The sequence below is a fragment of the Vipera ursinii genome, assembly GCF_947247035.1.
Source record: "Vipera ursinii genome assembly, chromosome: 6".
Classification (NCBI taxonomy): Eukaryota; Metazoa; Chordata; class Lepidosauria; order Squamata; family Viperidae; genus Vipera; species Vipera ursinii.
Window position 1 is genome coordinate 13,534,906 of NC_139515.1, and position 26,194 is coordinate 13,561,099.

Below are 26,194 nucleotides of genomic sequence, written 5' to 3' on the forward strand. Positions count from 1 at the left end.
GATCAAGGTAAAGAAATCATATTGAATTAAGCTTGCACTGTGGAGACGTCCTTGTTGGGTTTTGGCAACAACAGAGAAATGGTTTGATGCTCTATTTATGTTTCCCAATCTAGGCTATGCTTAGGGATCTCCTGATTTTCTCACATCCATGATCAACTTTGCTTAGCTTTCGAAAAAGTCCATCAAGATCAGTTAGCTGCTGGCATGTGCAGCGGTCAATAGTATGGTATCATTGTCCATACAGCGTGTCTCCAGTTCATTTCCATCCTTTGAAACTGCCCAAATTCAGAATGTTAGAAGGGAAAGTGATCATCTCTTTTAGACACCAGGTTTTTCTAGTTTTTTCTTACAAGTTTTCTTACAAGTTTTCCTAGTTCTTTCATGATCTGATTGACTGACTAAAACCTGGAAGAAAATAAGAGAGCTTTCTCGTTCAAAGTGGTCTTTGTGCTTCCTGCTTTGACAAGGGGAATCAGGAGAACCTAAGTGTAAGCTTATCTTTGCAGTGTTCTAGCCCATTTACTACTCGCGATCAACAAACCATTAATGAAACTAGTCACCTTCAGACAATATCTGCCTTTTTCAGCATAGATGATGAGGAATAATTTAAATTTTAGTATCAAGTAAATAGCACTGGTCTACCTTCATTTCAAGGGACGCGGTGGCTCAGTGGGTTAGGACACTGAGCTTGTCGGTCGGCAGTTTGGCGGGTCGAATCCCGAGTGCCGCGTAACAGAGTGAGCGCCTGTTACTCATCCCAGCTTCTGCCAACCTAGAAGTTCAAAAGCATGTAAAAATGAAAGTAGAAAAATAGGGACTACTCCGGTGGGAAGGTAACAGTGTTCCGTGCGCCTTTGGTGTCTAGTCATGCCGGCCACATGACCACGGAGACGTCCTTGGACAAGCGCTGGCTCTTCGGCTTTGAAACGGAGATGAGCACCGGCCCCTAGAGTCGGAAACAACTAGCACACGTGTGCGGGGGAACCTTTACCTTTACCTTACCTTCATTTCAGACTATTCTTCAAGTTCTGAAAAGGAATAGATTGTTACTGTATTGTTCTTCCTTTTTCAATCTGTTTCAGGCACGCCGTAGGACAACAACCCAGATGGAATTGCTTTATGCTGATAGCAGTGATTTAACATCAGACGTCAGTGCAGGAGAGTCAGTTGTGTCTAGTCCTCTTGCCTCGGTTGCAGAAGCTCAAGAAAGTGGAATGGATTCTGACATGAAAGAACTGCCTGCCAGGGACAAAGAGGCCCTTCTGTTGCAGTCACCCTTGCCTTCTAAGGCTGCCAGCATGTAAGATATGTACAGTCCACTGACTTCCTCTTGACTCCTTAATACATGTTTGGCCACATTTCATTCGGCTTCAGGATACCCGGAGATCAACTTTCTGTTCAAAGGATCTCCAGTGTCTCCAGTGAAACTGTCATACAATTTTAACATTAAATAGTTCTGCATAGATAACTTTAGGCAGTTTCTTGTCCTGTAATCCTAAAACTCAGTCTAAACATTGAACAAGAATAGAAATGAATAGTTTTATTTATTGTATTTAGATGTATAAAGTTCAGCAGTGTTTAACGATATTGGTAAAGGATACCTGTTTTGTTCGCATGAAGAGTACCCTCTATAAAGGAGTTCCTCTTGAAATATCTTTAAAGGAGCCACCCTAACTTGAAGCCCTGATTAATAAGTTGGAACTACTCAACTCCTAAGGGACGTGGTGGCTCAGTGGGTTAGGACGCTGAGCTTGTCGATCAGAAGGTCAGCAGTTTGGCGGGTCGAATCCCAAGTGCCGCGTAACAGAGTGAGCGCCTGTTACTCGTCCCAGCTTCTGCCAACCTAGCAGTTCAAAAGCACGTAAAAATGCAAGTAGAAAAATAGGGACCACTCCGGTGGGAAGGTAACAGCGTTCCATGCATCTTTGGCGTCTAGTCATGCCGGCCACATGACCACAGAGACATCCTCAGACAAGCGCTGGCTCTTCGGCTTTGAAACGGAGATGAGCACCGGCCCCTAGAGTTGGAAACGACTAGCACGCATGGGCAGGGGAACCTTTATCTTTACCTTACTCAACTCCTATAAATCACAGCCAGTGTTATGATGGCCCAGGTTGACTAAGAATTCCAAATGCATCTACAGCAGGGGTTCCTAAACTTTTTGCCATCTTATCCCCCTTTAGTGTAATCTTAATATACATACCTCCCCTAAAAATCCAGACACTAAAATGAACACAAATGAACAGTGAAAACAATACAATAAAACTTGGGGGAAAGTTGGATTTATTATAACAAGGTACAATTAAAAGTTTCTTCATATCTCCCCCTGGGCTCTGTACCTCTTCAAATTTTGGAAATCCTGATCCAGATGATAAAGAATTAATCACAAAAGGCCCAGAAGGTTATTCTTTTAATGTGTGTTATTTTCTTCACCCCCACCACCACCCCTTACTATCAGCTCTTCTTCCTATAACATCCTTGATACGAAACCTTTAAGAATAATGTATGCGTTTCCATTCACCCTTGTAAACTGTTTATACATACTTACTTACTTACATACAGTTAGTTGAGTTATGCTGCCTGTCCATTCTGAGTGGATTATAATAGTATATGAAAAAATCTGCAATTACAGTATTTTTAAAAAATCTGGTGATGTTTTGTAAACTAACTTCATCAAAACTCTACTGATAATCGCGGTCATCAAATTATGATTGTCTACCCAAGTATTCTTTTTTTTTGTTATGACAGGTCCAAACAGTTATCATCTCCAACAGAAAAAAGAATACCAGAAACTTCACCTGTATCAAAGAGAAAAAGCTACGATAAATCTGTAGATAAGCCAAAGCCAAAAGAACAAAAACAGTAAGATGCTTTACTTCAAATGTGAATTGTATTGATTGTGTTGTACAAAATTGAAAATGATTTTGCTTTCTTGAAGAAGCTGCCTTTGTAACTCTACTTCTGCATCTCACTTAATGGTACACTGAAAAGCAGTGTGTAAACTTCATTAATATTGACTATTTATTATTGAGGTTTCTCAATCTTGAAACAACATTTTCCATTGTAGAGCTCTCATATTTACTTTTTTTTTTCCTTTCCATAGCCTTTAATTTGTTTTAAGGTATTAAACTGCCCTCTCGTGGTGGTATGTTTTATAATCTTTATGTTCTACCAGAGGAGCTTGCAGTAAACATTTTTTTATTTTTATTTTTTTAATCCCACTTATATCCCGCCCTTCTCCGAAGACTCAGGGCGGCTTACAATTTAAGCACAAACCAATGTGCTTAGCAATAGCCTTCATTCTATGTATATGCCTGCTTATTAGAGCTTTCTCACACACACCCCAAGCGGCATTATTACAAAGTCAGCTTAATTGCCCCCAACAATCTGGGTCCTCATTTTACCTACCTCGGAAGGATGGAAGGCTGAGTCAACCTTGAGCCTGGTGGGACGCGAAACTGCAATTATTGCAGGCAGCTGGTGTTACTTAAGGAGGCATTAGTCCACTGCTCCACCAAGGCTCTAAATGAAGCAAGCAAAACATCAGTGACCTAGTCCCTAGCGTACTTTCTTAATTTTAACCTCTTTATTTCATTTGCTTTTTGTTTTTGTTTTTATTTACAATTGGTTTTTAATGTTTAATTTTTTTCTTATAGCTCAGATTCTGGAACCTCAGAGGCTAGTCTGTCACCTCCTCCTTCCCCACCAAGCCGTCCCCGTAATGAACTGAATGTTTTTAGCCGTCTCACTGTTTCTCAGGGAAGCCCATCAGTTCAGAAGGATAAGTAAGTCACAAAGACCCAACTCCCCACAGCAGCCATGGTACCCAAAGCGCATGTGAGCTTGCTACAGAGCTTCAGAATGCTTTGGCTATGGCCATCTCATGCTAGAGTTAAAAAATATAGTCCATTTGTTGCTTCCACACTCTTAAAATATGACATTCCTACTTATGTAAACATTTCCTGCTGAAATATACATAAATTTATACTTATGCCTGTGTAAAATTATTTTTCTTGTGCCCTCCGAATAGTCAGGTTTTCATTTAAATGTTTTTCAAGCATGGGAACACCCTGTGAGTTTCTGTGCTGTTGAATGATGCGGTGTCAGCATTCATATAATTATTGCATTGCAATGTAAGTGGATTATAGGCAATCTGCACTCTCATTGGCCTGAAACCACACTTTGAGGGCAAAGGGAGAACTGGAAATATCAACTAGAGGAAATTTCAGTACTTCCTTTGTGTAGTATTTATTTTTTCAGCGGTAGCAGTTCGAATTCATCCAGAGTCTTTATTGCAAATGTGTTGCACTTTCAGAGTTAATATATTATGCTTAACTTTTATGTTTTTGGCAGTAGTGTTGTAGGCCTTTTTCCCCCTTTATTTCTTGTCTTCCTATACTTTTGTTTTTAATATCTTCCTCCCCCCCAAATCTGTGATTGCTATACATGTTTCTAACAGTTCTTACAATCCACTGAGATCTTTTTTTTTGCCTATGCTTTGAGCTATTTTATACTAGCGAAAAGAATTAGCAATTCTCAGTAGTGTTAATTATTGAAATTGGACATAAAGATATATAATAATTATTGGTCTGCTTTGAGCTTTCATAATTCAGACTTCAACTGATTGACTGTATTGAGGAATGCAGTATCTTCAATTGTTAAAAGTATACTGATGTAGTATTCTTTAACACTGGGCTATTTTTAAAGGCTTACAAGCATATGACTCCGCCTTGATTTATAAGAAGAAAACACAAAGGGTTAATCTCTTACCAGCAAATTAACAGTTTTGACTGTGATTGCAAAACTGATCCCTCCTCCCCCCCCCGCCCGATGCATATATAAGTGAACAAAAAGGCAGAAAGCTACATGCCAACCAAATTCAGTCATTTTATCAAAGCTCTCTCTCCCACAGCTTTTTAAAAGAATTATTAAAGAAGCTGGAAATGTCTCGTAGAAAGTCAGTTGGACAATAGCTCCATTTTTCCCTAGTGAAAAGGGTTTTCTGCATATTTTTCCAGCATTACCAAACCTGGTTAGGCCTGTTTGGGTATTGTTTACACACTGTTTTTTCTACCTTTTAGTAACAATGCTGTCTCTCCTCCCACCTTCTTTCTTTACTTTGATGATATCTATAATTTTTCTTCATAATCTTACTACTGTTTATTGTAGGTCTGATGAAAGTGATTCTTCTCTGTCGGAGGTACACAGGTACTATGGATTCCTCCTGTCCATCTTCTGGACTCTTAGTGTTATGCTTAATATTTTTACTTGCAGTTCCTAAATTAACTAACTAAACATTTTTGCATGATGTTTTTTTAAAAAAAATCCCATGCTCCTCAAAATGTTCGTATGTCTCTTGGATCATTTTATTTTCTGAAGCATTCTTCTGCTTGATTTTTTTTTAAAAAAAAAGTATCTCCAGCATGTGTACTAATTTCTCTTTGGAAATCATGTCCGGGTGGTGTGCCTGTTTTTACTTACATCTTTTTCTCTCTTAATCTTTTAATAAACTCATGGCAAACATTCTCAATTTGCTTTGTTGAAAGTGACAAGCTATAATGAGCTATGTAGGAAAGACATGTTTTCATGTTTTACATTCACGACAGTTCTTGAATCTTAAAAGATGCTAAAAGCAGCCAATCTGTAAGGGAAATCTGTGTCATCAGAGTAAAGGAAATAGAAATTATCACTAACCAAACAGAGCATTTGTCCTTCTTAAACCTTAAGCATAGGACAAAAATAAATCCTGCCAGCAGTTCTCAATACATACAATCAGGGCTTTTTTCCTCATAGAACGCTCAGAACGGAGTTCCGGCACCTTTTCTGGATGGAACCTTGTAGGGTAGGCAAGGCGGGTTGTATGACATGTGTGAGTTCCGACACCTTTTTCTTTTACAAAAAAAGCACTGCATACAATAGACTAGGACAGGGGTCAGCAACCTGAAACAGTGAAAGAGCCACTCAGAACCAGTTCCCTCACAAAAGGAAAAACTGGGAGCTGCAAAAAATGTGTGCACATGCGCGTACATGCGCGTATGCGCAGAACAGGGTTTGACTGAAGAGTGGAGCCAAGGTGAGATATGCACCTACCTTACATATTTGAATTGATTGGTTGAACTTTTTTAGTCCCACTTTTTTTTTTTTTTGGACTGCACATGGCAGAGGACTAGGAGCCGCAGGAGATGGCTGAAAGAGCCGCATGCGGCTCCGGAGCCGCGGGTTGCAGACCTGTTGCCTAGGATATAACTAAAAGTTGAAGAAATTGTGAGTCAACATGTTGCAAATTAGAAATTTTTATAAGAATTTTCTTCAACTGCCTAAATTTAAGTTGTGCTTTCATTTATATATGAACAGAATGAAGTAACAAGTGATATTTTTCAGATAACAGAACATTTCGAATACCTAGAATTTTTCTGATTTTAATCGTTTCTTCATTGTTACTGAGAGTGTCTATCTCTTGGCACATAAACCTCTATTTTTGCTATGTATCTATAGCCCATATGGACAGATTCCTGGCACATTTAATTCCTTTTTTTTAATGGAATGAATATCAGTTTAACTTGCTTTTATTTTCTTGGAAATTTCTTATACAACATAACAATATTTTTTCTTGAATAGTTTCTTTCATCCTTGCTTATATGATATTCCTGCAAGTTTTTATTTACACACAAAGCTCCTATATTTGAAAAGTACAAAGAGTCTAAATCATTATTTAAACATCCAAATTTGTTAGAGATAGAATAACTTGAAGGCTCTATCAGTTTATTAACACTTAAGTTTTTCCTATGGTATTTATTGTCTTTTTCTTGCTACAACAATTATGGTTATAAGCAGGTATAAAACTATACATGCTTCAATTATATTCCACTCTTCTAATCTATAACTTATACAGTAGAAAGATTTTTGATATTTCCTAAGTCTTCGTTTAATCTACATACTCTTTCTTTTATTATATATATTATACATTAGCATCTTAATATATAAGCTCTTTCAGATCTGTTATAGATCTATTCAGTTTGATACTACAGAGTATAGGAATATTGACTTCTGTACTTCTTCGCTTTATAATTTAGTTTTCAGGTTTCACATCTTGAAAAAGTACTATTCAATTGGCTCTGCTTTAGTATAATCTCAAGGATAGTGATTTGCTGATGGATATGAGATTAGAAATATGTACCTGATACATCATTAAGCTTACTCATTTTCCCGAATCCAATGTTAAATGTTGTCTGCTTGTTTACAGAAATTTATAAATCTCTCATCCCCTTGAGGCAAATTTGATTACCTGGAAAAGTCCATGGTGTTTTCTTAGTGTCTTTGAAGAAATGGTTTGCCATTGCTTTCTGAAATGCTTTTTCAGCTTTCCACGCTAAATTAGAGTCTTGGGATTTCTTCAAAAATTTTAATCCAAGTACTAACCAAACCTAATGCTGCTTAATTTGTTACGGGGTCATGCAAGTGTAGATGTGCTTCACATTTGCTGAAAAAGGTTCTTTGATCCAGGAAAATAGAGTAAATTCCTTCAAAACTTCCCTGCTGCCCCTCAACTGCTATTTTCTGGATTTTTGGATCAGAGTTCAGTGCTTATAAGGCTATAGAAAGTTGAAGAATCTTTCAAGTCATCTCTCTTTCTGAGAGAGGCTTGCTTCAAGAACCTTCTGTCTGTTAGGCACAACACAATGGAGGAAATTGAAATCTGTCATAAATTGTTTGGGAAAGATCATTCAGGGACTTTGCAGATTATTTGGTTTAATATCCTTACCCAATAGTAGTGTATGTGTGTACAATCGTGAATGAAACTGGCAAAGTATATATGTATGAACATAAGTCTACTCACACATAATATAGGCTATGATTAGGTAAAAGGCACCATGAGGAAATACATTTGCGATCTCCCCTTCATTTTTTTAACTAATTAAAAAATGCTAGTAAATATATTTTTTGGAATAATTTGAATTTCCTTACCATAGAATGTAGATTTGGATAAGTAAATAGACTGGACATAGGAAACATACTGCCCTGTTTTGGTATAATCCAGGGGTAGGCAACCTTGGCTCTTTTATGACTCGTGGACTTCAACTCCTAGAAGTTGAAGTCCACGAGTCATAAAAGAGCCAAGGTTGCCTACCCTTGGTATTATCCAAACTCTGATTTGGCCATAAAGATTTTTTTAATCTCTCTCTCTCTCAGCAGTTATCTAAGTAATTAGACCCGCCCATTGTGCTGGAAGATAGTATCTGTAAATATGTGTTGCAGCTCAGAACTCTTTGGTCTAAGGTGGCTAACCTTTTCCACTGCTGTTCTTTTGGCCAATAAATACAGGTTGGGGAAAATTCACTTGATCAGAGAGCAAGTGTATGTCCTGTTTGTTACATAGCCACAGCAGAGTATAAATTCATAGATGTTCTATTAACAGATTCTTAAATCTTATATCTTCATGGAAAGATTTTCACTAATGCAGCGCTAGGTGGCTGGAATAGTAAAATCTGATTAAAATGACTACAATGACTAATATATGCTTCTTTTTCCCATTTAGAGGCATAATCAACCCTTTTTCTTCAAAATGTGCCCGACCGTCCCCAGTTCAATGTATCTATATTGCTGAAGGTCATACGAAGGCTGTGCTTTGTGTTGATTCTACTGATGATCTTCTCTTCACTGGATCAAAAGGTTTGATGGGTTTCCATTGTGTTTATGTAAGCTTTCTGAAGTTTGCTTTCACTATTGATGGTGTTACCAATGAATTAATCAAATGTCCTAAGAATAACATGTTACATTTTAAGTCTGTGTGAACCCATTTATTTCATTTTAATTGAAGAATTGAAAGTCAGATCAAGGAAGCATATTGGTTTGCAATTCAAGATTCAAGGGCAAACTGATTCAGTTTGGAGCAATGTCAAATTTGTATGAAAAAAATAGCTGCAGGGTATAATGGGAAAGCATCAAAATATCAGCCTGATTTTTTTTTTGGCAGGACACGATAACAATAGCAGGGATAATGAAACTTTTAGAGAACTGTATCTATAAACTGTGTACCTTCAAGAGAGTCACAACAATAATGGCAACAGGGATGAGGAATTAACAACACTTGAAAGATCCAAATTGGTTGCAAAAAGATTAGTTCAAATGATTAATACAAAAAGTGTCCTAAAGTAAAGGTAAAGGTTCCCCCACACATGCTTGCTAGTCGTTTCCAACTCTAGGGGCCGGTGCTCATCTCCGTTTCAAAGCCGAAGAGCCAGCGCTTATCTGAGGACATCTCCGTGGTCATTTGGTCAGCATAACTAGACGCCAAAGGCGCACCTTCCCACCATAGTGGTCCCTATTTTTCCACTTGCCTTTTTACGTGCTTTCGAACTGCTAGGTTGGCAGAAGCTGGGACGAGTAACAGGCGCTCACTCTGTTACGCGGCACTCGGGATTCGACCCACCAAACTGCCGACCTTCTGATCGACAAACTCAGCGTCCTAACCCACTGAGCCACCGCGTCCCTAAAGTGTCCTACTCTAATTGAATTTTTTTACAGAGCTTGTGTAAAAAGCTATTTCCGTTTATTTTTTTCCTAAGGTGCCAGGACTAGCATAGCACTTAATGATGGCCATTATCTTGCCATGATAGGTGAGTTTTGCTGCCGCTGATCATCAGCTTTTTTAGAATGTCAAGATACAGATAGTCCCGACTTAACAACAGTTCATTTAGTGACCGTTCAAAGTTGCAACATCACTGAAAAAAATGACTTATGACCATTTTTCACACTTATGACTGTTGCAGCATCCCCATGGTCGTGTGATCAAAATTCAGACACTTGGCAACTGACTCATATTTATGACAGTTGCAGTGTCCTGGGATCATGTGATCGCCTTTCATGACCTTATGACAAGGAAAGTCAATGGGAAAGCCAGATTGACTTAACAACCATGTTATACTAACTTTTTTTTTTATTGAAAAGTTTTACAGTACATTTTTGAATACAAAACCCCTCCCATCCCCCTTCCCTCTCCCCAACTCTCCCCTCCCCTCCTCCCCTCCCCGACTTCCCAGAGCTAAATACAGGGTATAAAAATACAAACAAACATAATCTAAAATATGCAAACAACAATAAAATATTAAATTCTATCGCACTTTAACTCTTAATAAAATAACTACAAGCTAGTTATACATCATATAAATCCACTACTTATTCAAATGCTAAGTGAAACTTTTTAGTCCCATATTTATTCTGGATATAATCAATCCATCTTCTCCACTCCACAATATATCTCTGTTGCGATTGGTCTTTCAAATATACGCTGAAATCTTTGCCATTTCCACCAAATTGGAAACTTTTAAAGTCCATTCTTCTATAGTCGGCAGTCATGTTATACTAACTTAACTGCAGTGATTCACTTAACAATTCACTTATATGGTGGACCTGTAAAAAGGTTAAAGCTTTTTGGATTAAAATCTGGTGGAATATGCAGAAGATATTTAAGCAAAGGATAAAGTTTTGTCCGCAATTGTTTTTATTGGGCATAATTACGGATACTACTGTTGTGGACACTAAGTTGATGCTGAACTTAATTACGGCAGCGAGGCTTTTAGTAGCGCAATATTGGAAGAAGGAGGAACTGCCGACTATAGAGGAATGGACTTTAAAAGTTTCTGACCTGGCGGAAATGGCAAAGATATCGGCTTATTTGAAAGACCATTCGCAACAACGTTATATTATGGAGTGGAAAAAGTGGATTGATTACATCCAGAACAAATATGGGACCAAAAAGTTTCATTTAGCATTTGTATAAGTTTTGATGTGATATTAGTATTGCTTGTAGTCATTTTATATGAGCTAGAGTGCGATAGACTTAATAGCTTATTGTTGTTAGCATATGGTTGTTTATGATTGTTTTTACTTTTATACCTTGTATTTAGCTCTGGGAAGTCGGGGATGGGGAGGGGGGAAGGGGGAGGGTTAGGGAGGGCTAGGAAGGGTTGGGTGGGGGGTGGGGGGGAGGGATTGTTAAAGATAAAATGTATTGAAAAACTTTTCAATAAAAAAAACAAATGGGGCAAGAAAAGTCATAAAATGGGGCAAAACTCACTTAACAAATGTCTCACTTAGCAACATAAACTTTGGGCTCAGTTGTGGTCATAAGTCAAGGACTACCTGTAGTTAATAACAGCTCTTTTGCAAATTTGGCTGCCTGTTCTTAGAGAAGGCCAATGAAGAAACCTTGGAGAAACCTGACTGTTTTGAAGGAATTACCATTGAGTTACTCTTGTAGAGTAGTAGGGCTTTGCTGCATAGCAGGAACATTGCAACAGTATGTTGATGAGCTTGTCTTATCTTGGGAAGTACCCTTTCATCAGTAGCGGAACCTAGTTATATCTTTGGGTAATTGACAGAATTAGCAGCCAACAGAAACAAGCTGGTACAGTGAGAAACATGGCCAGAGAGAGAAAGATAACCTACAGAGAAAAAAGCTGGCACTGAATAAATGCAGTTTGTAGCCTCGTTAATCACTATTCTTAAACACAGTAAATGTTGAGCCATTGCCTGGACATATTAGTGTAGCATTTGTTTGCTCAGTGTTGGGAGACTTCAGTTGGCTACTGTGGTGCAGAAATTAAAATTATGACCCAAGAGTAAATATTGGAGTCTCTTAAGTTCATATTCAAAATGCAGAGGACAGAGCTGAATTCCCAGACTTGTTGGATAAAGGAGCACAAAAGCATAACATTCTATTAACATAAGAGAAATCAAGGATTGTGGTTGGTTGTATTAAAGACTTTGAAATAGTAATCGCATCCCAAATCAATGTTAGTCTTGACTCTCCAAAATAACTCAAGAGCAGAATTTGATGAGATGATTACCGGTAAATTAATTGGCTGGCATCTTATGTGTTAGAAAGCCCATAATTCCAATTATATCTTCTTCTGCCTGTTCCATTCTGCATATTCTCTGGCTTACACATGTATGCTGTTAAAAAATCCTTGCATGTTGTTTTTTTCCATACATCAGATTGTTGTCACACACATGCCACAGTGGTGGTTACGCGTTTTGTACCCTTTGCCTTAGGTTGACTTACCTGACCTAGAAATCTCCTGCATGTGGAAATAAAGCTGCCACAACATATATTACCAATAACAACTCCAGAACTATGGTTACAGCAATGTCATTATGTAGTAAGTGTTGCATAACTAGAACAGAGCCATCAAATTAGCAAACCACTTTGAAAAACTGCAAAGTACTTCATAGTTAGTTGGTTGAATTTGTTGCTCTGAATCATGGATTGTTATGATGGAGCAAATTAGTAGAAGCTTCTATTCAATGAAGCTTTGTATCACTGTCACATTTATCATGTAGGAAGCAGCTCTACCACAAAATCAGTGTCTGTCTTTCTTCATTTCTTTGCTATTTAACTTGGTACTTCATTCCTAATTTCCTTGCTGTCCACATCCCCACCCTATACACCTACTCGGCTTCACAACTCATTTAAAAAAGATAACTACTAAAAAGGAGACAGACAATAGATGGGAAAATGCAATTAACAAAAAGCCTATCCCAAAATAATGAGCAAGCTTTCCATGTTGTGTCTCTTATTTGTTTGGATGTTATGTTAAGCGAAGTGAAAAAAAGAAAACGTCTTTTTTCAATCTCAGAATGACGAGTGTGAAGTTCTGGCTAGCAGACTTAATTAAATTTATTTCATCAGAGAGTATTTGTAACATCTGTAAGGCTGCCCAACTCAAACAATGTGACTAAAGGCATCAGACAGCGTAAAAACAAATAACAAATAAAATGTACCACCACTATATATTAATGTAAAACATGGTAGCGGGATGATGAGTGTTGTAAACCACAAAGTACACAATACAGAATATGGAATGACAGAGTTGGAAGAGAGCTTGGAGATCTTCTAATCCAAACCCCTGCTTTAAGCAGCGGCCCTATATAATTCCTTCTACCTGGGGTAAAGCCTCAGTTCCAGCTGAAGAAAAGTAGGCCCAAAGCATAATGCTGCCATCACTATGCTTCACTGTGAGTATGGTGCACTTTTGGTGATACGCAATGCTGGTTTTGTGCCAAAAATACTTTTTGGAATTGTGGTCTCATCAGTCCATAGCACATTTTCCCTCATGTTTTTGTCAGAGTTGATGTAGGTTTTGTAACAGGCCTGGATGTTTTACTTTGTAAGAAAAGGCTTCTGTCTTTCCACCCTACCCCATAACCCAGACATATTAAGAATATGGGATGCCTTTTGTCATATGTAGTGAACAACCAGTACACTACAGTACACTACATAACCCGGACATGTTAAGAATATGGGATATCTTTTGTCGTATGTAGTGAACAACCAGAAATTCCTGCAGCTCCTTAATGCTGTAGGCCTCTTGTCAGCCTCTTGGAACAGTTTTCTTTATGTATTTCATCAGTTTTGGAGGGACATCCAGTATTTGGTAATAAGACTGTTGTGCCCTTGAGGACCACCCGGAGGCTTCAGCTGGTGCAGAATGCGGCCGCGCGAGTCGTGATGGGGGTCTCCCGATACTCCCATGTAACACCTCTACTCCGCGAGCTGCATTGGCTTCCGGTTGCCCTTCGGGTGAGATTCAAGGTGCTGGTGATGACCTATAAAGCCCTAAATGGCTTGGGTCCGGGATATTTGAAGGAACACCTGCTGCCAGCATCAAGCTCCCTTCGTCCAGTGCGTTCCCACAGGGAAGGTCTTCTCAGGGTGCTGCCGGTTAAAGATTGCCGGCGGGTAACACCCAGGGGTAGGGCCTTCTCAGTGGGCGCGCCTGCCCTTTGGAACCAGCTGCCCACGGAGCTTAGGACTGCCCCCGACCTCCGTTCATTCCGCCGGGACCTGAAGACCTGGCTCTTCGAGCTCTCTGGCCCAGGCTGAGAATATTTTTAATTTTTAATTTTAACTGGGTTTTTATTTTTTCTCAGGGTTTCATTTAATCTTTTTTAATTTGTTTTAACTTTTGTATTGATTTTCTTTTAAATATCCTGTAAACCGCCCTGAGTCCTTCGGGAAAGGGCGGTATATAAATCTAAATAAATAAATAAATATATTTGCCACTTCTTGATGACTGTTTTCACAGTGTTCCATGATAGATCCAACGCCTTGTCTCCTGACTGATACTTTCCAACAATGAGATCCCTTTGATACTTTGTCAGCTCTTTGCAGTCCATGGCTTTTGCTACAAGAGGCAATTGAGTAAATGTCAGAAAAATCCTTTAGAACAGCTATTTGTCATCAGTTGGAATGTGATTGGTTAATTCTGAACTCAGCCACAACTCTGCTTATAGGAGTCCATGAACATTTATGCAGCCACATTATTTTACCTTTTTATTGTTACTTTCCCCCTAAAAGATTTCAGTTGTCTATTGAATTGTACAGCTTGTATGTTATATAAAAGGTGAAAAGAATTCTGAAGTGATTAACTTGGTCTTATTTTTTTACATCTCAAAAATTTGACATTTTAACGGGCCTGTATAGATTTTTTATATCCACTGTAAAACCACTTCTGACAACAGGTAGATCATTCTTCTGGGCACTTTCCTAGTTACTATAGTATATACTTTCTGGAGAGCTTGAAAAGAATCGCCTGCATTTCAGATCCCCAGGCTTCTGATGTGCAGAACTAATTTGCCAATTTTAAGACGTCACTCACTCTCCTTTTTTGTTCTATTAATATTAGAAGTATTTTGTCAGTGAATTAACCAGTGAATTGGCCTTTTCATTTGACTGTATTTTATTAGCAAAGCAGTACAACTGCTAAAGTTCTCCAGAGCTTCTTGAAAGCTAACCACAATAAATAATTGCCTCTGGTAGAATAGTTTGGATGTGATCCCCAGGACAGATGTTTTGCCGGCAATGTTGCATTTCTCTATCAGTTATTTACAGGTATTTGTGGATTGATTTTTGTTTTTTGGTACAATCCTCTTCTGTAAGGCTACTCCTTTGAGCATACAAAGCGAGTCTATATTCCATGTCTGATAACTTATTGTTAGGTTATTGTAGTGTGATGCACATGAAATTTCTTCTGAAATAACTTGAAAATTCACTTGCTATAAAATGTAATTATAAAAGGTAAAGGTAAAGGTTCCCCCGCACATGCGTGCTAGTCGTTTCCGACTCTAGGGGGCGGTGCTCATCTCCGTTTCAAAGCCGAAGAGCCAGCGCTTGTCCGAGGACGTCTCCGTGGTCATGTGGCCGGCATGACTAGACGCCAAAGGCGCACGGAACGCTGTTACCTTCCCACCGTAGTGGTCCCTATTTTTCTACTTGCATTTTTACGTGCTTTCGAACTGCTAGGTGGGCAGAAGCTGGGACGAGTAACAGGCGCTCACTCTGCTACGCGGCACTCGGGATTCGACCCGCCAAACTGCCGACCTTCCGATCGTTCAGCGTCCTAACCCACTGAGCCAGGATGTTGCGATTAAAATATCCTTTTGACATCTAGCCAAAGCATCCTACTTTCCATTTTTTTTATTGAAAATATTATTGTCTGCTCTCAATTTTAATATTTCTTTACAAAGAATTTTTGCTGCCTATGTGTTTGTTCCTTTGCTAATGTTGGTTGATTTTTTGGAGCAACTTTAAAGACAATTGTTAGATATCGATTTGTATCTTTTACTTATATTTGTGAAAATAGCAAATCATTATGAAGCAACAAATAAACTGAAGGTATGAATGCCTGTACTGTGCAAAATAATTAGCATGTTTTATTTGTTGTATTTTTTTTCTTTTTAGATCGCACTTGTAAAGTATGGAATTTGGTTACTGGACAAGAAATCATGTCTCTGAGTGGTCATCCTAACAACGTTGTATCTGTGAAATACTGTAATTATACCAGTTTGGTGTTCACAGTCTCAACATCTTATATTAAGGTGTGGGACATCCGCGATTCTGCTAAATGTATCCGAACATTAACGTAAGTTGGGACGCTAAAAAGCAAAAATGTAAATTTGCAACATTAATAGATTTTGCAGTAAGTGCTAAGTCAATTGTAATTATGCAGAATGTACAGACTCAAAAGAGCTATTTTATTTTCTTTCACTTTGGGGTAAATCTCACTGAGCTGGCAAATTGAAAAATTACTTGTAAGGTGTGCTGTCTATGGAAAAATAAGGCCCCGATGCGGTATGAGAAAAGAGAAAAAGAAATCCAAACTTCTGCTGGTGAGGAGTTCGAAATTAAACACTGTAAGCAAAAGTGAAAAAATGATTCAGATTGTAAAAAAGAGAAGTATGTAATTTCTCTTCTGATTTTTCTTATACTGCACCAGCCTCTGAATCCAAGTACATTTTGAAAGTCTTATCAAAGGGCAGTTGGTCTTTATTCAGCCAGAAGCATTTCTCATCTTTTTAACTAGAAAGTTAAGGGCATCACAGATCATGGAAGAAGCCACCAAATTAGGCGTCTTCTATCTCAAAGGGAAAAGAGAATCAATTCACATTAGATTGAGCCTCAATGTCTACCTGATTAGAACACTGAATGTTAGCAAGATGTGTGATAAATATACATTATTTTTCATATTTTTTATCAAATGTATATAGCTGCCCTCTCATTGGTATACTAGGCGGCACACAATAAACAAAACAAATCTTAAATAACCCTTAAAAACAATCACTATAAAATATAAATAAGATCATGGGAGAATGCACTCAATTCTCACATAGAATACAACCATCTTGTGGGCTAGTTGCATTATTGTGTTTGTTATTGCTTGTATGCTTTCCAGAGTCACTTTTAGTGAGAAGGGCAGTTTTATAAATGTGTTAATTGAATAAATAAATTGGAAGCTTTCCATGTAAAACAATGTCTTGTCAACCCATCGTCTTATTATGCTCGGCAATGGACAGATGAAACTGCATAATGGTGCAGTGGTTAGAATGCAGTACTGCAGGGTACTTCTGCTGACTGTCGGCAGTTCGATTCTCACCGGCTCAAAGTTGACTCAGCCATCTATCTTTCTCAGATCGGTAAAATAAGGACCCAGATTGTTGGAGGCAATACGTTGACTCTGTAAATGGCTTGGAGAGGGCTATAAAGCATTGTGAAGCAGTATATAAGTCTAAATGCTATTGCTATTAGTACACATTCTTTTTAAAAATCTAATCCAATCTTATCTTGTTTTGTTCTTTTCTCTTATAAAATGTAGATCTTCAGGCCAGGCAATGCCAGGGGACGTTTGCTCTGGAAATACCAATAGAACAGTTACAATTCCAGCTGGTGAGAACCAGATAAATCAGATTGCCTTAAATCCAACAGGCACTTTTCTCTATGCAGCTGCAGGAAATGTGGTCAGAATGTGGGACCTGAAGAGGTAATATTTCCAAATTATTTACTGACCAGGCTAGAACATTGTGATATCTGGTGCCAAAATGAATTGGCAGTTACAATCTGCACTAGATTTCTGCAGTTTGGAAACCAGCAAGGACTAGACACTAACAGGGTTGAGTCCTTTTCATTAAATGTTTTTGTAGTGAGGACCCTGGTATATCATCATTTCTTCCCATGGCTCAAATATTGAATTGCAAATGCAATTGCAATGACTTTGGTCACTATGGTGACAATATATGAGTGTGGTGACTATATGTAAGAGTATGGTGACTAATTTCTTGGAAAAATAAAGGGACAAACCTGAAAAAGGCGTGTCCTTTATTTTTCTTTGCCAAGAGAAAAGTTTATCCTTTTTGCTTTACAAAGGGAAAAGTCAAAGAACAAAGCCAAGAAAGATGCAAATTCTAATAAAATTATGTAAAAAAAATAGAATATTTAAATTTATTTTAGAAAGACAATTCAGTTTCCATATTTTTCACATGAATAAAGGACAGAAGTGAGTTTTCGAAATATCAATCTAAGGGACAACCTTCTGATGTAAATGACTGTCCTTTAAAATAAAGTTTGTGTAGTCACTGTATATATGAGCAGAACTCTTTGATTTTTCTCCCAAAGCCACCCTTCCTTCATAGTGATGCCCAAAAGACATCTGCTGAGGTGCAGGCTGACTCTGCCAGTCTGTACCTTTACCTCCAAGTCAACATACTAAATGCTTTACCAACTATTCTTGTGGAAATATCTTTGGTGCCTGCAGATACTCAAGAGGCCAGGAATTCCTCAAAGCAGGCAGAGAGAAGTGTACAGCTGTGCATGACTCATATCTTCAACAAATACTGTAGATCCAGACAGATGTTAGACTTCTTTGATGATTTGCATTGGCCTAATGTTAATATAGTTCTGAAAAAGAAGTAGTTGAGGTGGTTTGTTTGGTTTTGAAATGATGTTAAGTTCTTTTATGTCTCAAAAGTTCTATCTTTTGCTATTCTTCTAGATTTCAGTCTACAGGAAAACTGACTGGTCACTTGGGCCCAGTTATGTGCCTCACAGTAGATCGTATTTCTAACGGACAAGATCTCATAATTACTGGCTCCAAGGATCATTATATAAAGGTAACGTCTTATGCATTTGTTAAACAATCATATGAAAGTAAACTTCTAGAATGAATTTTCCCTGTTTCTCTCCTGACAAGATTTGGAGAGATACTTGTATGAAACTGTATGAAACTATTTATGGAATTCAGTAGAGTGGAGTGCATTATCAACCTGTCTTTTACAGTTGAAAGGCTTTTGTCAGGCTGACATTTTTCATACATTTATGTATGAAAAATAGGAATTCCCTATTTGCATTGGAAAAACCTTCATTTTTTTCTTTAAATTTATACAGCATCCCATTTCTCATATATATGGCTCTGTTGTATAAAAAGAACAGTACAACAATTAAAAACAAAATAATAATAATTGAAAAAACCATAGTAAAATACCTAAAACTCACAGCATAAAGTCATCTGAATAATCAGTTAGTACTGCAACTGCACTGACTCCATTATCTACGTGCCCATTAATAAATCTGTCTTCAGAGCCTTGTGAAAAGCCAGCGATATCAGGTCCAATCTGATCTCAGGTGTGTGTGTGGGGATGATGTTCCAAAGCCGGGGGCAGCCATGGCAAAAATATCTTTCTTCCTGGGTCTCTCCAGAGAACAATCCCTGGTTGACAGGAATCTAAAAGTGTTCAACTTTACATGGATTATGTTTGAATGTTTGAGAGTAAAATAGTTCGGTGTTACGTTTTTAATGAAAACAATATTTTCTGTCCACATTTTCATATATAAAGACCCTTAACTTCATAGTCTTATGCTTGGATAAATATGTATAACATAACAATCCCAATCAATCCCCAATAATTGCTGCTACTTAGAAATATTTTTAAATGTTGCCACTGACATATTGCATAATTAGTATGTGGACAAGTAATAGTTAAACCATGGTTTAATTTTTGAATAGAATACTGGTATTCAGTAGGTTAATTATTGTTACTCTGTTGCTCATTTGATTATTGATAGAAGCAGAAACGCTTGAAGTCCATTCCTTGAGATACAATGGTAGTGAAATAATTTCAGTAATGAGACTTTGAAAAATATAAATAAAATTAATCAGGCATTTGTGATTGCTGACTGCCCACGTTATTTGAACTCACAAAAATTTAAAATCAGATAGTAATTACTACTAATACATCATCCCAAATTTTCAAGAGATTGTTAAAAGATTATTGTATGTTCATTAAGAATAATGGATGCATTTCCTCAAACATGTTTGTTTAATTGCTAGCAAAAACAATTCTGCAGATAAAAAAGTGTATTCTCCCATTCCAGATGTTTGATATAACTGAAGGAGCTCTTGGAACTGTAAGCCCTACACACAACTTTGAACCTCCTCATTATGATGGCATTGAAGCACTTACTATTATGGGTGACAATCTTTTTAGTGGATCCAGAGATAATGGAATTAAAAAATGGGACTTGGCTCAAAAAGACCTAATTCAGGTAATATTCAAGCACAAAAGGCATTAGGATATAAGAGCCCTTGTCAAAATTATTATTAGAAAAATTATAACTTTAAAAAATTACAACTAAAAGCCAACATGGGTTTGTCAAAAACAGATCATGTCAGGCAAACTTTATTGCATTCTTTGACAAAGTAACCTCATTAGTGGTTCAGGTACAGACATAGTTTACTTAATTGTCAGTAAGGGATTTGACAAAATAGACAACAACCTATTTCTTGGTGAGATAAAACCATGTGGGATAGACAGTACTATCCACCAGACCATTACTGGCTGAACAACCACATTCAACATGTAGCCCTCAGTGAAACCACCTCTACACGGAGGAAGCGTGCAGTTTGGGAAGCCCAAGGTACATAAATGATCTAGATAAGGGGATAGAAAGGGAATTCATCAGATTTGTAGACCTCAACAACCTGGGGGGAACAGCCAACACTTTAAAAGATAGGCCCTAAGTTCAGAAGGATCTTGACAGACTTGAACACTTGGACCCTATCCAACAAAATGAGAAAATGAGGTCCTACGCTTAGGCAAGAAAAACCAAATCCACAGGTATAGAATAGGTGGTACCTAGCTCAAGAGCAGTAATGGAAGAGGGATCTAGGTGCCCTAGTGGGCAGCCACTTAAGCATGAACCAGCAGTGTGCTGAAGTTGCCACAACTATGCAGTCGTAGGCTGAATTTGCAGAAAGATAATAACAAGATCACATGAAGTGTCAGTACCACTTGCCAGTTAGCACTGGTAAGGCCACATTTGGAATTTGGGGGGAACTGCTGTTTGAAAAAGTGAAAGCTGTTGAAACAACTACAGATAGTCCTCGACTTGCAGCCATTCATTTAGCGACTATTCAGAGTTACAATAGCACTGGAAAAAGTGACTTTGCAACCTGTCCTTGGTACTTATGACAGCCATAAAATCCCCCTAGTCACATGATCAGAATTGGGGCACTTGGCAACCAACATTGTTTACGACAGTTGAAGCATCTGAGAGCCACCTGATCACCATTTGGGACCTTCCCAGTCATATTCCGATAAACAAAGTCAAGGGGGGAAAACCAGATTCACTTAATGACTGCATGATTCACTTAACTGTGGCGATTAGCATAACGATCATGGCAAAAAGGGTCATAAAATTGTGCACAACTTACTTAACAGCTGCCTTGCTTAACAACAGAAGTTGTGGTCTCAGCTGTCATACGTTGAGGACCATCTGTAATAGAATGCACGTTATTTTGGTTTATGCATCCAATTATCTTCCAGGTCCTATTTTCTAAATCAGTTTTGTCCCTAGTTATAGGTACTGCCATTTTTCTGCTTGAAGGTGTGCTTTCTTTTCAGCAAGTTCCCAATGCTCATAAGGATTGGGTTTGCGCTCTTGGTGTCGTTCCGGATTCCTCTGTGCTGTTGAGCGGCTGCCGAGGAGGCATTCTGAAGCTATGGAGTGGAGACACATTTGCCCCAATCAGTGAACTAAGAGGACATGATAGTCCTATTAATGCCATCTGCTCCAATTCCAGCCAGATTTTTACTGCATCTGAGTGAGTTATTTTTACATTCTGTAGTTAGACCATAGCCTATTTCTTGGTAAGATAGAAAACTGTGGGACAGACAGAACCACCAACAGATGGATTCATAACTGGCCAACCAACCACATTGAACATGGAGTCTTCAGTGGAACTAAATCCATGTAGAGGAAAATACGCATTGGGGTACTTCAAGGTTTTGTCTTGGGCCCAGTACTCTTCAATATCTTCATAAACAATTTAGATGAGAGGATAGAAGGGAAACTCATCAAATTTGCAGACAACACCAACCTGGGTTGAATAGCCAACACTTTAGAACAGACCTGGGCTTTTTACAGCCCATGGGCTCTATCTGGCTGTTTGACTGGGTGGGCAGTAGCAGCAGCCCTCCACAACAGACTTAGTTTCTCATGTGGTCTCTTGGGAAAATAAATTGGCCATCCCTGCTTTAGAAAATAGACTCAAGATCCAGCAGTATCTTGACTGACTTGAGCAGACTGGCCCTATATCTAACAAAATACAGTTCAGTGGTGAGAAAAGTCTTCAAGGAAAAACCAAATGCACAGGTGGTACTCAACAGCAGTAAGTAGCAGTGTCCTAGTGGACAACCACTTAAGTATGAATTAGCACTGTGCGGCAGCTACCCCAAAACCAATGCAGTCCTAGGCTGTATGAAGAGAAGAATAGTATCAAGGTCATGTGAAGTATTAGTACTGCTTTATACTGCACTAGTAAGACCACATTTTGAATACTGCATCCAGTTTTAATCACCATGATACAAAAAATTTGGTGAGACACTAGAGTGCAGAGGAGAGCAACAAAGATGATTAGGGGGCTGGAGGCTAAAACATGCAATGAATGGTTCTGGGAATTGAGTATCTCTAGCTAATAACAACAACAACAACAGCTGTCTTCCAATATTTGAGAGGCTGTCACAATGAAGAGGGAATCTACCTGTCACAATGAAGAGGGAATCTACCTATTTACCAAAGCACCAGAGGGCAGGACAAGAAATAATGAATGGGAGCTTATCAAAGAGACATCCAACCTAGAAATAAGTAGAATTTCCCTGACAGAAAAATTAACCAATAGAACAACTTGCCTTCAGAAGTTGGGGGTGCTCCATCAATATCGTTTTTAAGATGATATTGGACAGTCATTTGTGTAGAATCTAGACAAATACAGGAAATTAGGAATCCAGAGCAGGAGTTGGACTAGACCACCTCCAAGGTCCCTTCCAGTTCTGTTGTTTTGTATTTTGTAAGGTATTTTATTATACTTAATTCTGTTTGTTTAGGTAGGCTGTGCTGCTAAATTTGATAGGAACGGAGATTGACTTGAGTTGAAAACTCCTTTGGGGTCAGCAGCCTTTTAGAATACTAAAAGGTAAAGGTAAAGGTTCCCCTGCACATGCGTGCTAGTCGTTTCCAACTCTAGGGGCCGGTGCTCATCTCCGTTTCAAAGCTGGAGAGTCAGCGCTTGTGACTGACTTGACGCCAAAGGCGCACGGAACGCTGTTTCCTTCCCACTGTAGTGGTCCCTATTTTTCTACTTGTATTTTTACGTGCTTTCGAACTGCTAGGTTGGCAGAAGCTGGGACAAGTAACAGGCGCTCACTCTGTTATGCGGCACTCGGGATTCGACCCGCCAAACTGCCGACCTTCTGATCAACAAGTTCAGCACCCTAACCCACTGAGCCACCGCGTCCCTTATTTTAAAATACTGCTCTCCCCTAAATATATTCCCTAAAATTTCACATAGCAGAGCTGGTACGCCACTAAAATTTTCCGAAATGTGTCAGCCTCAAGATTTTCGAACATTTTAATTTATTGGGGATATTGAGTTGGAAGGGACCTTGGAGCTCTTTTAGTCCAACCCCCTGCTCAAGCAGGAAATCCTATACCATTTCAGAAAAGTGGGCTGTCCAGTCTCTTCTTAAAGCCTCTAGTGATGAAGCACCCACAACGTCTAAAAGCCGGATTAATTGTTCTCACTGTCAGGAAATTTCTCTCCTTGATTAGTCTCCATTCATTGTTTCTTGTTTTGCCTTCTGGTGCTTTGGAAAATAGGTTGACCTCTCTCTCTCTTCTTTGTGGCAGCACCTCAAATATTGGGAGTTTGGGGGGCTGGTGAATTGCCAATTTTGGGATTATCTTTTTATGTTAAAAATATAACGGCCACACTGTCTGGAAATCCTTCCACGCGTTCCATTACACCTAAGAGGTTTCTCTTTGAGGAGTGCTGGGCTAAACTGGTAGTTTTAGAATTAGATTCTAAAGATTCACTTCCTTCATAACACTACTTGGTGTGCTTCAAATTTTGCATATTTGTGATGAAATGACCAATGAATAACATATATGGTTCCTTCTGTGTTTTTTTTTTAAATCACCATAAAGAAAAATATTTCAGTGGAGAAGAGTTATTGCTGTAACTGTATAAATATTTACTTTACAGAGAACAGTAATCTGTTTCAATTAGAGGTTAATTTAATTTAATTGAACATTTAATTAATGTTTTTTTTCATCCTCTTTAAATGTTAATAATGTTTTGCAGTGATCGAACTGTGAAAATCTGGAAAGTTCCCAGCAGTCTAGATGGACAAATCTCTGATCCAGGTGATACAAGTGAAGATATTGCCAGTAATTGAACTGAGTTGCACTGCTAGACATCTCAAGCTCTGGTGATAAGCTTTGCTCTCACTGAAGTTGCTCTGCATTTATAGGCAAATGGTAGTACCTGAAAGAATTCTTAATTGTTCTACTGTTAGGCATTTGTATTCTGCTAAAAACTGCTGCCCTTAAGAGCTGCCTTATGTACTGCGTTCATAATGTTGGTTTTTATATATCTTTGTCTGGGTTTGTGTGAATGCTTGTTCTAACATATAATGGCATAATTTGAGTGTATAAGACTTTGCAAAATTAAACTGGATATCTGTGATCTTGAATGGTGGTCTGAAAACTGTAGTCTGGAATGTGAAGTTGCCCTATGTACCTCACATTGACCCTTCTGTGGAATGAAACTTCACAATTATCCAAAATATACCTGTACATTTTATCTCATCTCCAAAGCTTTTAACAGAAGACAAAGGAGGGGTCCTAATAAGTTTACTTGAATTTTGCTGCTGTATAAAATATTAAAACTGGAGTGTCAGTAAACTGGGAGAGATTACTGCCCTTGACGGTTGCTGTTTCCAGACTGAGGGCTCCTGACAAAAGAAATCATGCAACTAATAAATCTTAATGTTTTTCCCATTAAAAGAAAAAGATGAGAATCATCATGAGAAAATATGGGATGACTGGAAATTCAAAATCTAGGAATCCAGTGTCTGGATTTCATCTTGGTAAATTGTTGAGGCAGGATAGTTGCATAATAAAAACCTGGAAGCATCCTATAATCTGCTAACAATGAATGTTATATAACCCTGTACTTTTATTGACCAAAGTAGTGCACCTAGGTCTACTCCATGCTCAGGACTGAAAACTAAAATGCTGTTGAATTAACATTTTATTAGGGCTTTGGCCTACCGCAGTATTCATAGAGAAATACCTTGTGGTTTTTTTTCCATATGGAGTGCTTTTTATCTCATGTTCTAAAGGTTTGTTTTCTTTTAATCTAATTTGATATGCTGCTAAATACATTTAAGTCTGTGAACCTTGAAAGATACTTAACAGAATTGTACCAACGGTATCAAGAAAGACTGTAAATATGTGAGTTAGAGAGAGAGAGAGAGAGAGAGAGAAAGAGACACTGGGTTCCTGAGTGAATTTTAAAAATGCTGTAGTGCGTGCAGACTGGGAGATATGTGTAATTTATCCAAATGTTCAGGATCTTAATTTGTAAATTCAGCTATTTTTAAAAGTTTAGAATAATTTTCAAGAACAATGTTTTACAGTTTTACTGGGTTTAATGATGGAGAAGATGAGCTTATATATGTATAGCTGAAAGTAGTCCGTTGCTTAAATTAAAAAAACACCACATAAATGAATGCACACTATTTGTCATTGATTTTTGTTTACTCTTCTTCCCCCGCCCCATACCCGACAGGGAAGCATTTTCTAATAGGGTTCATAGTAACAATTGCACTGTGCATTAGGTTCTCTTAATATTGTTTGTTGAATCTTAAGAATTTTCCTAAGAAAGGATCAAAGCTTACACTCACTAACTTGCTTACAATCCAGTAGTTGGATGGTATTGCTCACAGTTCTTTTGCTTTGTAATTCTGAATGGATTTTTAAAGCATGAGCTGTTACATTGAAAATGTGTGAAGAGATGCTTCATGAAATGTCCCTCGTTGAAGCAGCCATATCTAGAGGGTTTCTTTGGGGCCTTGTCAATCCACGTGCATAGAAAGACTATACTTCTACGTGGGTCAAGAATAGTTAAACAGTGTTGTGATTCAGTGTCAGCCTGTGCTCCCAGCAGCTGAGTCCAATGAATCTGAGGAGGAGGAGGGGTTTGGAGAGCCTTTTTTGTCAGAGGGAGGCTCTGATGCATTGCGGGACTCTCAGCCTGGCCCCTCCAGTCATGTTCCTCATGAGGCTCAGCTGTGTGAGTACGAGGTGTCCGACTCAGAAGAGTCACAGCTGAATCTGTTCAGAGACGCTAGAAGCAGAAGGCAATCCAGCAGAGCAGAGCAAATCAATGAGGCAACTCAGTGAGAGGAGGAGAAGGCAGTGAGAAGCCACGCCTTGGGACTGATAATAAAAGGGGAAGGTGTGGGTGGGGCTGGTTGGTGAAGGCAACCATTTGGAGACATTCTAAGAGAATCCTGGTCT

General features: G+C 38.4%; 1 protein-coding gene across 5 annotated transcripts in view; it reads left to right on the plus strand.

The window, feature by feature from the left end:
* Positions 1 to 24,640, plus strand: part of KIF21A (kinesin family member 21A) — a 103,860-nt gene extending 79,220 nt beyond the window's left edge. For 2 of the 5 annotated variants that reach the window (XM_083366229.1, XM_083366230.1), the window contains 11 exons: positions 1,083 to 1,300; positions 2,749 to 2,862; positions 3,657 to 3,785; positions 5,170 to 5,208; positions 8,537 to 8,670; positions 15,743 to 15,923; positions 17,154 to 17,318; positions 18,327 to 18,444; positions 19,706 to 19,876; positions 21,235 to 21,434; positions 23,973 to 24,640. In XM_083366229.1, the coding sequence (XP_083222355.1) occupies positions 1,083 to 1,300; positions 2,749 to 2,862; positions 3,657 to 3,785; positions 5,170 to 5,208; positions 8,537 to 8,670; positions 15,743 to 15,923; positions 17,154 to 17,318; positions 18,327 to 18,444; positions 19,706 to 19,876; positions 21,235 to 21,434; positions 23,973 to 24,066 (1,563 nt within the window). In that variant the 3' untranslated portion in view covers positions 24,067 to 24,640. The remainder of the gene's footprint in view (positions 1 to 1,082; positions 1,301 to 2,748; positions 2,863 to 3,656; positions 3,786 to 5,169; positions 5,209 to 8,536; positions 8,671 to 15,742; positions 15,924 to 17,153; positions 17,319 to 18,326; positions 18,445 to 19,705; positions 19,877 to 21,234; positions 21,435 to 23,972) is intronic. The other 3 variants (XM_083366231.1, XM_083366232.1, XM_083366233.1) reach the window with 2 other exon arrangements.
* Positions 24,641 to 26,194: the final 1,554 nt, after the last annotated feature.